This window comes from Chanodichthys erythropterus, chromosome 6, assembly GCF_024489055.1.
Source record: "Chanodichthys erythropterus isolate Z2021 chromosome 6, ASM2448905v1, whole genome shotgun sequence".
In the NCBI taxonomy this organism is placed as follows: Eukaryota; Metazoa; Chordata; class Actinopteri; order Cypriniformes; family Xenocyprididae; genus Chanodichthys; species Chanodichthys erythropterus.
Genome location: NC_090226.1, coordinates 3,512,701 through 3,527,277, shown reverse-complemented (window position 1 = coordinate 3,527,277; position 14,577 = coordinate 3,512,701). Strand labels below are relative to the sequence as shown.

The window sequence follows — 14,577 nt, the reverse complement described above, 5'->3', positions numbered from 1 at the left end:
CCTAACTAACTGCTAGTTGTTCATACTAGTTCTTATGACACAGTCTTAATGTAATGGTTATGGTTTATGTAACTGGCCCCAGGTCAAATTCTAGCTAACGGACCATCTAAACTAGCCTGGACCAACTCTAAAATCTCATAAACCTTGATTTTCCAGCAGGGAATATGTAATTTTATACATAAAAGGTGCCATGTAGCACCTTTACCCTTAACAGACAGGAGAAATCATTAAGAGGTCTCACTTAAGGATCTGTAAACCAGTGGGTTTGTGATTTTAGGGAAGTAAGCAAAGTTATATTGATCTGAGACACAGGCTAATGGGGCAGCAGGGGTTCATGTGTTGAAGCGGACGAGGCCACAGCAAGCAGTTGTCTCTCAAATGGACACTTTTGGGAGGCAGCCTCCTCATTAGAGATCCGGTCAAGGCCGGTGACTGTTATTTTCCGTCTTGATTAAGCCGTAATGACAGCAGAACTAAAGAGCCGAGCAGGACGCGTGAAAAATGATAGAATGGAAAAGATCAAACGGACGTCAAGGCGGCCACTGCAGGAAAAATGGTCGAGTTCTTGGAAAGCTTAGCGGAGTCGATATTGGGTTGCCTTGGATTATTGATTATGACTGTTATCTCTCACAACAGAGACTTTGATCATTTGAATGTTCATATCTGCCTTCATTGCTAGCCAATCTAAACCTCGACACCACTGTAATGGCACGTACTGTTTGATGCACAGGAGACGAGCGATATATTGAACGCAAGCAACTTCAGAACAAATGAAATATAAAAACTTTGGATTCTGTTAGCGAGAGAACGGGATTTACGGTGATGAAATGCCAAATAAAACATAATCCCTGAATTATTAGTGCATGCATTTTCCAATGCAAGACCTGCCAGACAAGAAATGCATTTTAATAAAACATTGAAATTGGATTTCGAAGGATTTGAGCTTTTAAAAGTGCTGGACAGAATCCGATCTTGTTTAGAAACAATAGTAGACCCAATAATGCACACTATATAGCTATATAAAGAGAAATGTGCAGTACTATAATGGTCAGGGAAGAGAATGTGCATATTGGTTTTATGTACAGTATTTAACAACGTTTGGGTTGATTTACTTGCCAATCACGCCAATGCTATTAAGGTGCATTATGGCAAAAATATGTTATATATGCATACACAACATTATCAATTCTGTGACTGCACGCATTCATCACCCAGACACCCATTTGTGCAGATTTTTCTGGCCTTGAGGCTTTTAATATTATGACTATTGAGAACAAATCAAATGAGGTGTGATGTGAACTACCTGTTCTTTATACCGCATTAAAGAGCGACATCTCTGTGCCAAGGATTGCTGATGTGCTTTTGAGAAGATCGCATTTTAAAACAGCTATTTTGTATCTCTTGGAATACAAAATCACCCTCTGTGATTGTTTATATGACTGCCTTGAAGAAACCTGAAGTGAAGGAAAAATAACTACATATTATCTATAAACTACTTTGCCAAGTGTGAATTGTAAAATATCATTTGTGTGCATTTTAGTGTCTGTGGTTCTGAAGGTGTTTAATTAGAAATAAGCTTATGATGACTAAATATGAAGTCAGGAATTATGTTCTTTTTTTCAATGCATTGTATACAGAAAATGCCAAGAACTTGTCAGACACAAGAATGATTCACAATTCAGTTTTACAGATTCTGTTTTTCTTTTCAGATCACGGATGAATCTCATGAAAACATGTCCAGGTTTCATTATGCCACAACATTAAAAACTATGGTTAATTGGCATACACACACACACACACACACTATATATATATATATATATATATATATATATATATATATATATATATATATATATATATATATATATATATATATATATATATATATATATAATGGTTGAAATATGATCTGGACATGTTCTTTAAGGTTTTATGAGATTCACCCTCATGTTAAGATGTGACCACAGATGCTGCTATATGAATAATTCATCTATGGGGTTGGTCTTGTTCTGTACATAAACTCGTTGACTGTTGAAAGATCTCAGTTAATATTTACTGACAGAAATGCTCTTGATATTATATGGGGTCCATGTTTGATTGAGACCATATATGTTTTAATGACTTTCCAAGTGAATGCTTTGTAATTATATTGTTCTGCCTATATTGATTGTTCAAGCAAAAATATATGGCTTAAAAATGTTATTTAGCTACCTTAAACTTATTTAAATATTGTTATGATATATAAGAGAAAATATGTAAGCATCAAAAAATAAACTTATATAAAGCAACATATATGCATCTGTATTTTTTTTTTTTCACATTCATACATAAAAACCCACAAATATACTTTGGTAAGAGTTTAATAAATGTCATTAAATAAATGTCAGTCACATTCTTAAATTAACAAGTCACATTTGGTCAGATGCGTTTAGAAAAAAAAATCAGTAAATGCAGATTTATAAAATAATCTCATTAAAAGGAGTACATTTTAGCTCTAGTGCAAAACTTATGACAACACACTTGTGATTATTTATTTTAACAGTTAAAAAAATTGAGGATCAAAGCAGCATTAGTGTTTATTCACATGACTACTGTGAGAGTTTAATTACTCATCAATAAAAAAATTGCTTATTATAATTGTATGATCAGTGCATTATAGTTTACCATCTAAACCAAAGTATCACATAAATGTAAAAGATGATTTGCGTCAGATTAGGGGGGAATATAACACTGGATAACCAGGAATCACACAGTCCATTCATCCCTGAAGAACACTGAGTCCTCTATCTTGTGCAAACATCTTCATTGCACTGTAAAGGACACAAAAATAATAAAATCATTTGGTTGATCATGTGAAAATGAATAATTAAAACTTGAATATCCTTGAGTACGTAACATTGGACCTCATTTACAGTATGGAAACACTGACACATTTATAAAATATCTTTGATATAGTTTGACACAGGTTTGGAACGGTGAATAAATGATGACAGAATTGACGTTTACGGTGAACCATAACTTTAATAACAGGGAAGTCAATCTTTTAAGCTATAATCAAAGGAGAACTGGGATGCACAGGTCAGTCTGACATTGCATTTTACGGCCGTGTGAAAGTAACCATCACACAACCACACTCCCACAGAGGAAATGGCATCGTTGGCTCAAAAATGACAAAACAGACGCCGGTAGTCTTTAATGGGTAAACAAGACCTGCGACACGTCCTGTTATTGAACTTCAAAGCAACATAACCGTTTTTAATATAGAGCAGATGTGGTGCTTAGTGACTGTTAAATATTTCTATTAATATAACTGTCTGCCAAACCAATATTAATGTTCATTCTGAGCATCATCTAATGGTTGAAGACAAGAAACTGGATTGTGAGAAAATAAATGTAAGAAAGTTATCTGGAGGCTTTTTCAAACCATAATGCCCTTGACGGATCAGTTATTGAGTGCATACAATTTAAATCATCCAATTGATTTCCCTTGGGACTCTCCCATGTCATTCAGTGACGACACTTGGGTTTGGGCTCTTGACTGTCTGTTGGGCCCTTTCCTTCCTCACAAGACCCATGGGAGCGATCTGCTCTGAGATATGCTGCTGAATGACACCATGTTTATTCTTCAGATGAACTAAAGGTCTTTTGGTAGATCTAAGGGCGTGGTACGACACAATGTATGTTTCTTGTGTAGACAGACTTTTGACTTCGGCATGAAGTAAAACAAATGAGACCACAATAATAGCGCAGAATAAAACATTCTAAAAAATATGGAGAGCGACTTCACAAAATGTGAAACTGATGAAATTCATAGTAATTTCTATTTTGTCCTTTGCAATCAGAATTGCTGATTTGAGTTGATAAGAATTATTACTATTAAAATGATTTCTGAAGGATCATGTGACAGTGAAGACGAATAATGATGCTGAAAATTCAGCTTTGCATCACAGGACATTAAAATAAAAAGTTATTTTAAATTGCAATAATATTTCACAATATTACAGTTTTTACTGTACTTTTGATCAAATAAATACAGCCCATTTTTTAAAAGTCTTAATTATTCCAAATGTTCGACCGGTAGTGTTGTATGCAAACTAAACTCATTTAATAGTTTTCAATGATCACAAGCTACAAGTTTGTTGCATTTTGGTTCATAATATCAATGTGATATCTTCTAAACATGATGTTTTGTGTCACTAGCATTGAATAATAAGATTTATTTTTACAAATTACAAGAACTACTAACCATTCCATGAAAGAATGGCACATATTTGTTATTTTGGCATTAAATGTTAAGTTCAAATGAGAACAAACATGTTTTTAGAACATCTGTGTTTTTGCTGGTTCATATGCCTTTACCATTCACCTTATTAAAATCACAAGAAAAAAAAAAAAAAAAAAAAAAAAAAGTGTTGTACTCTCTGAATTGTCGCAAGACATTTAATTAACAAACCACGCCATTGGAGCCTCGTGCATCCAGGCCAGAAATCTAGGACAATACATATTTTGTCATCTAATGTGAAGACTTTTATACTATTTTAAGTGTCAACATACTTCTTGGGGTGAATGTACTTGGAAAAAAAAGGTAACAGAAGGAAAATCTCAGTTGGGACAGAATTTAGATTCAGTTCCAACATTATTTACTCATGCATGTGTTTCTTTCTTACATGCAATCAGTATGATGAAAGTGAATGAATACTGGGACAGTTGAGCTCCAAAAATGACAACAAAGCACCATAAAAGCATCATAAAAGTTGTCCATTTGACTTGTGCACTATATTCAAAGTCCTCTGAAGTCATATAATAGCTTTGTACATCTACACACGCAGAGTTTACTATACTATATAACTCTACAAAGCCTACTATTTCATATTTGTTACTAGTTAAATACTTGATAGCAACTAGTATTAACTAGTTGCTTATTAGCATGAATATTACTTGGATATTGGCTGTTTATTAGTACTTATAAAGCACATAATAATGCCCATATTCTACATCGCTTAATCCTAAACTTAACAACTACCTTACTGACTATTAATAAGCAGTAATTAGGAGTTTATAGAGGCAAAAGTCATGGTTAATACATGTTATATATGTTAATGTATATAATGTATATATGTTATGTAATACATGGTTAGTTAATAGTGAGAATTGGACCCTAAACTGTGTGACCAAAATATTTCACATGTCAGGCTTTCTAGCAATCAATTACTCTATTTCTTCTGTTTCACCTCATCTTGAGCTCGACAAGGAAAAGAGAGGCCAAAAGTGCCATTTCCTGCAGGATACCATGGTTAAGTCCTTACCTCAGACCACACATGACGTTAGGGGTTGCACGTCTGCGTAAAACCCCCTGTAATAACCAGCGGCGAAAATAGCATCCGCTGGTTTTAGTGGGTTTTGTTGTGAGATGAGCTCCACTGAAATCTCACGCCCAGGTGCATCATGGGGCCTCGGGGCGGTTAAGATCACGCTAAACCAGGAGATCAGTCTCACAACAAGACTCTGTTCTACCCCACAATCACTTCACTTGTTCAAACATCCACTTACATAAGCCAAAGCATCTGTGCTCCAACATTAGACAGATTCATGCCTTTCTTTCTAGAGCAGCTACTGGTGAAGCTGCTCGTTGACATGAATTAGGTCACGCTGCGGCAGAACACAGATTCTTTAGCATGTCTTGTGGAGGCCTGTAAGGGTTTAATTGCGCTTTTCCTCATATTCTGGTCTATTTAAGCTACTGAGGAAAAGTAAGATATTATTCCAGTGGAATTCCGCAAAACAAGGTAAGGTTGTCTCTGGTGTCCTGGTTTCACCATGTTCTTGTGTGGTTGCATGGACCAATGCACCCAAAATACTTCACTGCAGTAAAAACCACAATGAAATTGTCCTTGTAAAGTAACCCTAAACAATACACAATTAGAATATTTAGACTGGCTTTAAAAATGCATTAATATAATAGCGTGGTCACATTTTTTGAGTCAATTAAAGTAAAAACTTGGGTAAATACTGGGTAATTTTAGAGAAATTTGTGGAGATGAAACTCTTGTTCTTTGACCATAAGTAATAATATATCAAGCATCAACATGGGAATAATACTAAAAACCTCTTCAGAGTTATTTTAAAAGCCAAACCTCAATGTGAGCCATTTAATATCACTTCAGATAGTAGAGGTGGGCAGTACAACTAAAATCCTATGCATATGACTAATATCATGAGTAATTTTATTTCATAATACTGTTATCTTGCTAAGAAAATCAATTATAAAATGGCTTATGTATTAAATACCTGTGGTAGTACCTGTTCTCATATTGGTTCTTCATCTCATGTGTTTTATTTGGGACATGATGAACGCAAATTGAATAAATTATAAGTCTGTGCAAAAACAGCTTCACGTTATATACGAACAGTAACGCATATTCTAAAATGGATAGTTCAGATTTTTCTGTATTAGCTGCATTTAAAGTCGTTTTAAGATTATTTATGCAAACATTAGAGCTGCACGATACATTCCTGATCACAATTTATTTTAGAGATCATGATTCTCTCAAAAAAGGACAACTAAACAAAATAGCATGTAATAAAGTTCTGATAAAATGTCTATTTAATTTTTTTTTTTTTTTAATTCTTGTTTTTTTTTCTTTTTGGTTTGAATGACTGATTTACTGACTTGCTGCTTTTATAATAGATTTTTAAATAAATTTAAGTCATTTATCGCCACATACTGGTGTAACCTATACATGACAACTGCTCTCTCTTGAATGTTTGCTGTGATCATACTTGTCAAAGTATTAGTAGACATAGCCCAATCGTTGTAATTTAGGAATAAGGTCGTAAATGGAGATTGTGACCTTTTAACTATTAATCGTGCAGCTCTAATTCTATATTATTAATGCATCAAGGAATGCACTTCAGTGGTTCTCAACCTTTTTGACTTTTGAGCACATTGAAGACCCGACCTTCCTAGATTCTGTAAATTAAATTGCAAGATTCCAGAAATTTTAAGAGCTGAATGCTCTGAATGTTCCCGCTCACGTTAACAAATGAATTTGCCAGTTTGTTCATCATTTACTGGCTAAGGATTAAGTACTTTACTTACTAATTTCTACCAGATAAAATGTTTTAGAGCATGGCATAAGTTTAAAAAAATTCCCATGAAGTTTTTATGCATTTACGTGAATTTTCCAGGTCTAGAAAAGACACTTTCAAAATTAGTCCATTTCATTAATCCAAGTTTTTCAAGACTGTGTGAACCTTGGTTCATCAAAGGGGAAAAACAGTTGATGAGGGGGTGAAATAAAATAAGAAATAACTTGATTTTTGGTTGTCTAATGCTTGTTTTGTGTTGTTTTAGATAGTTTTAAATTATCTTGAGGCCCTCTTGAAAGTTTGCTGAAACCTTTATTAAGAACCTCTGATGCACTTGATGCATTTCTATCTAGTCCTAATGGATTTCCTCATGTATTGCAATGTTGTTCCTATTACCATTAAATACCCAGAAACAACTCAGAGGAAGTACTCCTGACTGGTTTACCCACCGATAATCACAACCACTAACTTTGAGACATTAACTATACTCCAGTATCAAAGATGTTTGACACTTCCTGTGTTTTACCTGTGGCTTTTCTCCAGCCTGAACGCTGGCAGAGATCCCGAGAGCTTTGGTGATGTCCTCAAGAGATGCGTTGTCTGCAGGCGTTTTCTGGACAAAATGCAGCAAAACCTTTTCTCCACCTAAACAGAGTGACACATTCATGCACTGTGATATTATTTTATAAAATAATTGTACTGGACAAATATTACTCTGTCTGTTACAGTAATAAGAATCTAATGAGAATCATCATGAGATTAATGAGAACCTCAACATCCAGATGAATTCAAGTAATGAGATTTGTGGGAAAACATGTTTAGTTGTATTGCTGAATTAGTGCTCTTAAGCTACCTATACTGTTGACACTAAGACCCAGAAACAGTTCAGAGACTCATCAAATCCACAAACATCAAGATTTACTCTAAAATGTTCATCTCTGCTACAAGCAGATTTCTTCACATTATTTCTCATTGTTGAGCACAGAACAGATTTGCATGTGCTAAATATGAAGTCATGCTGCCCTCTAGTGACAATAATGCAGACTGTTTACATTACAAGCTTCGGTTCTCTTCTATGACACACTTGTCAGTACACAAGAGGAACTAAAAAGATAAAAATTAACTCTAGGCGAATACATTTTCCTTGCAAAAATGATGAAAATGCATGAAAATATTATGTCTTACTCAGTAACTTTTTTTTACCTTTTGCGACGATGAGCATGCCTCCACTCTGCAGAAGATCTCCACTAAAGTTTCCTTGAATTCCTTCTGCACTTGCCTTCAAGACAGGGTGAAAAAATATGAATCAAAAGCTTTATCTAAAAGTTCTCAGCACATCTTGAAATAAGGTATTTATTTAACACCTCAAATATGGTCATGTTTACAAATAAGGCATCTAATTAAAGTTAATTAATCACTAATTATCAGTGGACCAGAATTATAATTTTCATTCAGAAATGAGTATTTAAGGCAATGTATGATGCGTTGTAAATACCTTAGAGGCAATTTCTCGTACTTTCTTTCCCATGGCAGCTGGAACCACATTCATGGCATTGTACCTGAGTTTGGAAACCAGAAAGATTTTTGACATGCTTGTGTCATGGATAAACATCATGCACTCGTTCACCTAAAAATAAAAGTTCTGTCATCATTTACTCACACTCAAGTTCTTCCAAACCTGTAAGAATTTCTTTCTTCTGCTGAACACAAAAGAAGATATATTAAAGAAATATATAAAAAAAAAATACAGTGAAAGTCAATGGGGTCCATCAACTACGGAAGAGGATTAGGGCCAAGCAATACTAAAAAAATAAAACCATCTCGAGATTAAAGTTGTTCAATTTTGAGAAAAAAGTTGAAATAAAATGTTGAGAATAAATTCATTAAATTACGAGAAAAAACTCGTTAAATTTCAAGAAAAAAGTCAAGATAAAATGTTGAGAATAAACTTGTTAAATTATGAATTTGTTCTCATAATTTAATGTAATTTTTCTCGTAAATTAATGACTTTATTCTCTACATTTTATCTCGACTTTTTTTCTCATAATTTAACGAATTTGTTCTCATAATCTAACGACTTTCTCGTAATTTAACGACTTTTTCCTCATAATTTAACGAATTTGTTCTCATAATCTAACGACTTTTTTCTCGTAATTTAATGAGTTTATTCTCAACATTTTATCTCGACTTTTTTTCTCGAAATTTAACGACTTTTTTTCTCATAATTTAACGAATTTGTTCTCATAATCTAACGACTTTTTTTCTCATAATTTAATGAGTTTATTCTCAACATTTTATCAACTTTTTTCTCAAAATTTAACGAATTTTTTTCTCATAATTTAACGAATTTGTTCTCATAATCTAACGACTTTTTTTCTCATAATTTAATGAGTTTATTCTCAACATTTTATGAACTTTTTTCTCGAAATTTAACGACTTTTTTTCTCATAATCTAACGAATTTGTTCTCATAATTAACAACTTTTTTCTTGTAATTTAACGAGTTTCTCGTAATTTAACGAGTTTATTCTCAACATTTTATTTAGTCTTTTTTCTCGTAATTTAACGAGTTTTTTCTCGAAGTTTAACAACTTTAATCTCGAGATGGTTTTATTTTTTTATTATTGCTTGGCCCTAATCCTCTTCCGTAATCAACTGTTTGGTTACCGACACTCTTCAAATTATCTTCTTTTATGTTCAGAAAAAGAAAGAAATTCATACAGGTTTGGAACAACTTGAGGGTGAGTAAATGATGACAGAATTTACAGTTTTGGGTGAACTATCATAGTAAAGTAAAAAATAATCATGAATAAGTTGAACCTCATACCTTTTAAAGCCTAAATCTCTGTAACACTGTTTCTTCTCGTCAATGTAGATGTCTAAAACAAAGAAAAAGTTAAAAATACACAGGATCAGACACCTTTTATCAGTGGCAAACCCAAGGCAAACACAGGCATGGTAAGCATAGTAACAGGCAAAAAGGACAGTAAAAGACAGGAATTCGATCAGTAATAAATTCAAAACAAAACCCACACATTGAGCTTAACCTGAGGTTATCGCTTATTTCAGAAGAAAGAATGCAGTATTGAAATCCTTTTTTAACTCAATGGTGTCCAAGAGCGCACTTGTGAAAACTGCTTATTTCCTGCTTTCAAAATTCTCGGATAAATCCTGAATCCAGCACAAGCTGAATTTGAGAATATTGTGCTTCAATGGAAGGATCAATATCACTCAGTTACATGCACTTAATCAGACACTTTGTGTTTTATGTTATGTAATGCATTATTTTACAGACCCAGATGCATTATAAGTTAAGGCCCGTTCACACCAAGAAAGATAACTATAAAGATAAAGACGATGATAACTATATTAGCTTTCACACCAGCGGACAATATGGTTCTGTTTATTCTAAAGGCCCGTTCACACCAAGGTCGATAACTCTAATGATAAAGATATAGTTCTAAAAATTGTTTTAAGTATGAAAGAATAGTAAAGTCCACACCACAACTATAACGATAACGGCACAGAGAAATAATTCACTGATTTTTCAGTGATTTTTTCCATCTTATGAACGATAAAAACACTGATAGCCAATCAGAATCCATCCTCCTTTAAAGAGCTCGAGCGCCTAAAGCGGCAGGTATGGAAGCTTGTTTCTGCCATAATATAAAAAATAAAGGTAATTGTGACTTTTTATCAGGATTGCGAGATTTTAACTCACAACTTTGAGTTATGAAGTCAGAATTGCCTGAAATAAAGTTATAGTTGCTTGATATAATGTTCAATTTTGAGGGAAAAAAGACTGACGTTTTTTCTCAGAACTGCAAGTTTATATCACAATTTTAAAAATTTGCATGATAGAAACAGTCAATTGCCAAGAAAAAAAAGTCAGAATTACGACTTTATAATTCAATTAATGCAATTGTGAGTTTATATCATGCAATTTTGACTTTATAACTATCTCACAATTGTGAGAAATAAAGTCAGAATTGTGAGATGCAAACTTGCAATTTTGAGAAAAAAAGTCTCAATTACCTTTTTTTATTTTTTTTTTATTTTGCAAAGTTGCAATGTGCACTTTTAAGCTCAAACCAAAAAAGATAACTGTTATATAAAGATAACTATAACTGCATCAGTGTCCACACCAGCGGACGATATCGTTCTGTTTATTATAAGCACGCACTGCAGTTCTAGTATAGTCTGTCGCGAAATGCTCAAGCTCGTTACAGCAGGATGGATTCTGATTGGCTGTCAATGATTTTATCATTCATCAGCTGGGAAAAATCATTCTAAAAGTGATTCCAATAATATCGTTTCTCTGTGACGTCATCGTAATAATCGTGGTCTGCTATTCTTTTATATGTAGAATGATACAGAACATCATTAGTGTAAAACTAAGAAATTAGGAACAATATTAAACAATAAAGTCAAGCTATCAGTGTCAAATCCTCACCGCCCTTGAAGAATCCCCCATCTTTGAACTCCTTCACCCCCGTCTCTTCAGGTCCGATGCCAATCAGAGCGATGCCATTTGCTTTCAGGTCTTTCTCCAGTTTACTGACCTCTGCTGCCATCCACCGGCACACCTGACAACCAAACCTCCGCAAGAAGAAGAGAATGACTGTCTGCTCCCGCCACAGAGATCCAACCTCCACCATCTAATGACAAACAGATGAAAGTTTCATTCATTAGTTACAGCTCATAAACAGTCATTCATAAGATGAAACAAACTTTATTTACATTTTTGGGTAGTTGACATTACATATGAAGCCTTGACATGCTACAGTTAATTTAAAATTGTTACACACGGCATTTTTATGAGCTCATAATTGAGACTACATATTTACAATTTTCATATGTAACAATAACCTGAATTCCTGATTCTGAAAAGAATTAATGCTCATGGACATAATTTGTTCATGATAATTTATGTGACTTCAACTGAGCGAGAAGAATTTATTTCAATAAACGTATTAAATTTAAGTATTTAAAAGTCACATGCATATAAAATATGCCTTCAAAGATGTAAAACTAAAGAAAAAAATAATTTAAATATTATTTAGAAGTAGAGATGCACCAATACCGATTATTCAGAGTGATATCTGCCGATGCCGATAACAATACTGATAGTTCGGGGGTTCTCCCTTTTATACCTTCTTTTAAATTAATGAAAATTTCATTATAATTCATCATATTTTTAATTATTATATTTTGAAAGAAATGCAAATAAAAAAAACTACTTTTTTTCAGAGTAACTGGTATCAGCTGTAAACAAATTACTCAAAATAATATTAACACACATTAACTAAATTCTTAAGATTAAATTAATATTTCTTAACTTTCTGAATGTTATTAATTCATAAATTACTATTAATATTGAACAACAAACTGATTTCTTAGCATTTTCTTTACACAAAGCACAAATTCAGTGCATTTTCCTGCCCTCTTTTGATTGACAGGATAAATCGGTCCTGACTATCAGCGGTTTTTAATCGTGTGAAAATTTGCTTTTATCAGCTGATACCGATTATTGGCCGATATATCGGTGCATCTCTACTTAGAAGAAAAATAACATTACATATATTAATCATATTAAATATGTTTTAAATTGTATTTTATTTTGACATGGCAGTACAGGTATCTAAAAATATACTCAATTAGAACAAGAAACCCATAACTGCATTATTTTGTTGCATTACATTATAAAGACTTATAATGAGTTTTCATTGCATTTGACACCTGCAAGCAGTTAATGAGTTGTTATTTACACCTGGAGTGTCAAAGTTTTCATATCACATCAGGAATAAGAACAAACTGATCCTCCTAGGGATCATCACTTCACAAACATCAACTAAATCTTAACAGCTGCAGTGTGAGAAGAGCTTTACATTTGTTTACAGTCATGTGAACATCAGAACAGGAAGTGTTTTTCATGAAAACACTTTGAAATGGTCATTTAAATGGTTTAAATATAAAGTAATATTTCTTGTTTTCAAAAACCTGGTTTCTTTAGAACTAGTACTATTATTTAAGTTTTGTAAATGATTCAGTCAGTGACCGTTTGCATCTTAACATCACTATAGTCTGCTAGTAATAAGCTAACATATAGAAACAGAATTATTACCTCTCCAGACGTGGTGTTTTTTAGTTGGTTGGCTCCTAGGCTGGTCAAGTTTACAGATGACATTTTCTTAGTGTTTATTTTTTTGCCTTTAGGTGTGAAATTCGCTCTTACTCCTTCAGCAGTTTTTTACACTTTACACAACCACACAAACTCGCCGCTGTTATATACACACGCCCACTTGTGTAAGACATGACGTGAGTGACACGCGTATCAACCAATCACAGCTTCGGGAATTCAAATCATGCGCTCGAGGGGCGGGGAATATTACATAAATATGACAATGGCAACTCTGTCATTATCTGTTAGTTACTTAATCAACGCCCCGACATTATTTTATTATATTTGTAAATGTAAATGTATGCTATGAATCACTCCAGTCTACAATATATACATATTTGAGCCCAAGATCAAGGTTAACATAAGATCATTTAGGGTGTGGTTGAGCCTATTTGTACATCAAAGGTCAATAATTTCAGTCGGTCTTCCTCCATTTGAAAGTTGTAATGATTTACATTCAATAATCAGTATAGACCTACAGAGAAAAAAACTGTTTACTCAATATTTGTATAGTAAATTATTAACTTCAGAATGGGTTAGTTTCCCCAAAAATGAAAATAATGTAATTTATTACTCACTCTCATGCCGTTTCACACCCGTAAGACCTTCGTTAAGATATTTTTGTTGAAATCCGATGGCTCTGCAATGAAATGTCCTCTCTCAAGATCCATAAATGTACTAAAAACATATTTAAATCAGTTCATGTGAGTACAGTGGTTCAATATTAATATTATAGAGTGAAGAGAATATTTTCGGTGCGCCAAAAAAAACAAAATAACTACTTATAAAGTGATGGCCGATTTCAAAACACTGCTTTAGGAAGCTTTGGAGCGTTATGAACAAAGACCAACAAAAAAGGGTCTTAAAGGGACTTTGGTTATGAATTTTTTGTGTCGAATTTTTTGTGTCGAAAGTCACGTGATTTCAGCATTTTGGCGGTTTGACACGCGATCCGAATCATGATTCGACACAAAAGATTCATAACGCTCCGAAGCTTCCTTAAGCAGTGTTTTGAAATCGGCCATCACCATATAAATCGTTATTTTGTTTTTTTTGCCGCACCAAAAATATTCTCGTCGCTTTATAATATTAATATTGAACCACTGTACTCACATGAACTGATTTAAATATGTAAAAATGACATTATTTTCATTTTGGGGTGAACTAACCCTTTAATATCGTTCCTAACAGGGCTTTCCACATAAAATAAATAGATTAAAAGTAAATAAATTAATAAAATAATAAAAAAAACGTTATAATTTAACATTTCCAAAGAAATACTGATTGTTTTTATTTGTAAACGCA

General features: G+C 33.3%; 1 protein-coding gene across 1 annotated transcript; it reads right to left on the bottom strand.

Moving 5' to 3' along the window:
* Positions 1-2,353: 2,353 nt before the first annotated feature.
* On the bottom strand, positions 2,354-13,373 carry prxl2b (peroxiredoxin like 2B). Its single transcript, XM_067387750.1, has 7 exons — positions 13,216-13,373; positions 11,545-11,749; positions 9,919-9,970; positions 8,588-8,651; positions 8,296-8,371; positions 7,619-7,737; positions 2,354-2,813 (listed from the first exon to the last, which is right to left on the bottom strand). The coding sequence occupies exons 1-7, from the start codon at positions 13,276-13,278 to the stop codon at positions 2,787-2,789; spliced, it is 606 nt and encodes a 201-aa protein (XP_067243851.1). The 5' UTR covers positions 13,279-13,373; the 3' UTR covers positions 2,354-2,786.
* Positions 13,374-14,577: the final 1,204 nt, after the last annotated feature.

Bases quoted from the DNA above. Each gene is read 5' to 3' on its own strand.
- prxl2b (XM_067387750.1), bottom strand. From the start codon at position 13,278: ATGTCATCTGTAAACTTGACCAGCCTAGGAGCCAACCAACTAAAAAAC. The intron at 9,971-11,544 runs GTGAGGATTTGA...TCTTTGTTTTAG, and splicing joins TGGGGGATTCTTCAAGGGCG to ACATCTACATTGACGAGAAG. The intron at 8,372-8,587 runs GTATTTACAACG...CCTGTCTTGAAG, and splicing joins TACGAGAAATTGCCTCTAAG to GCAAGTGCAGAAGGAATTCA.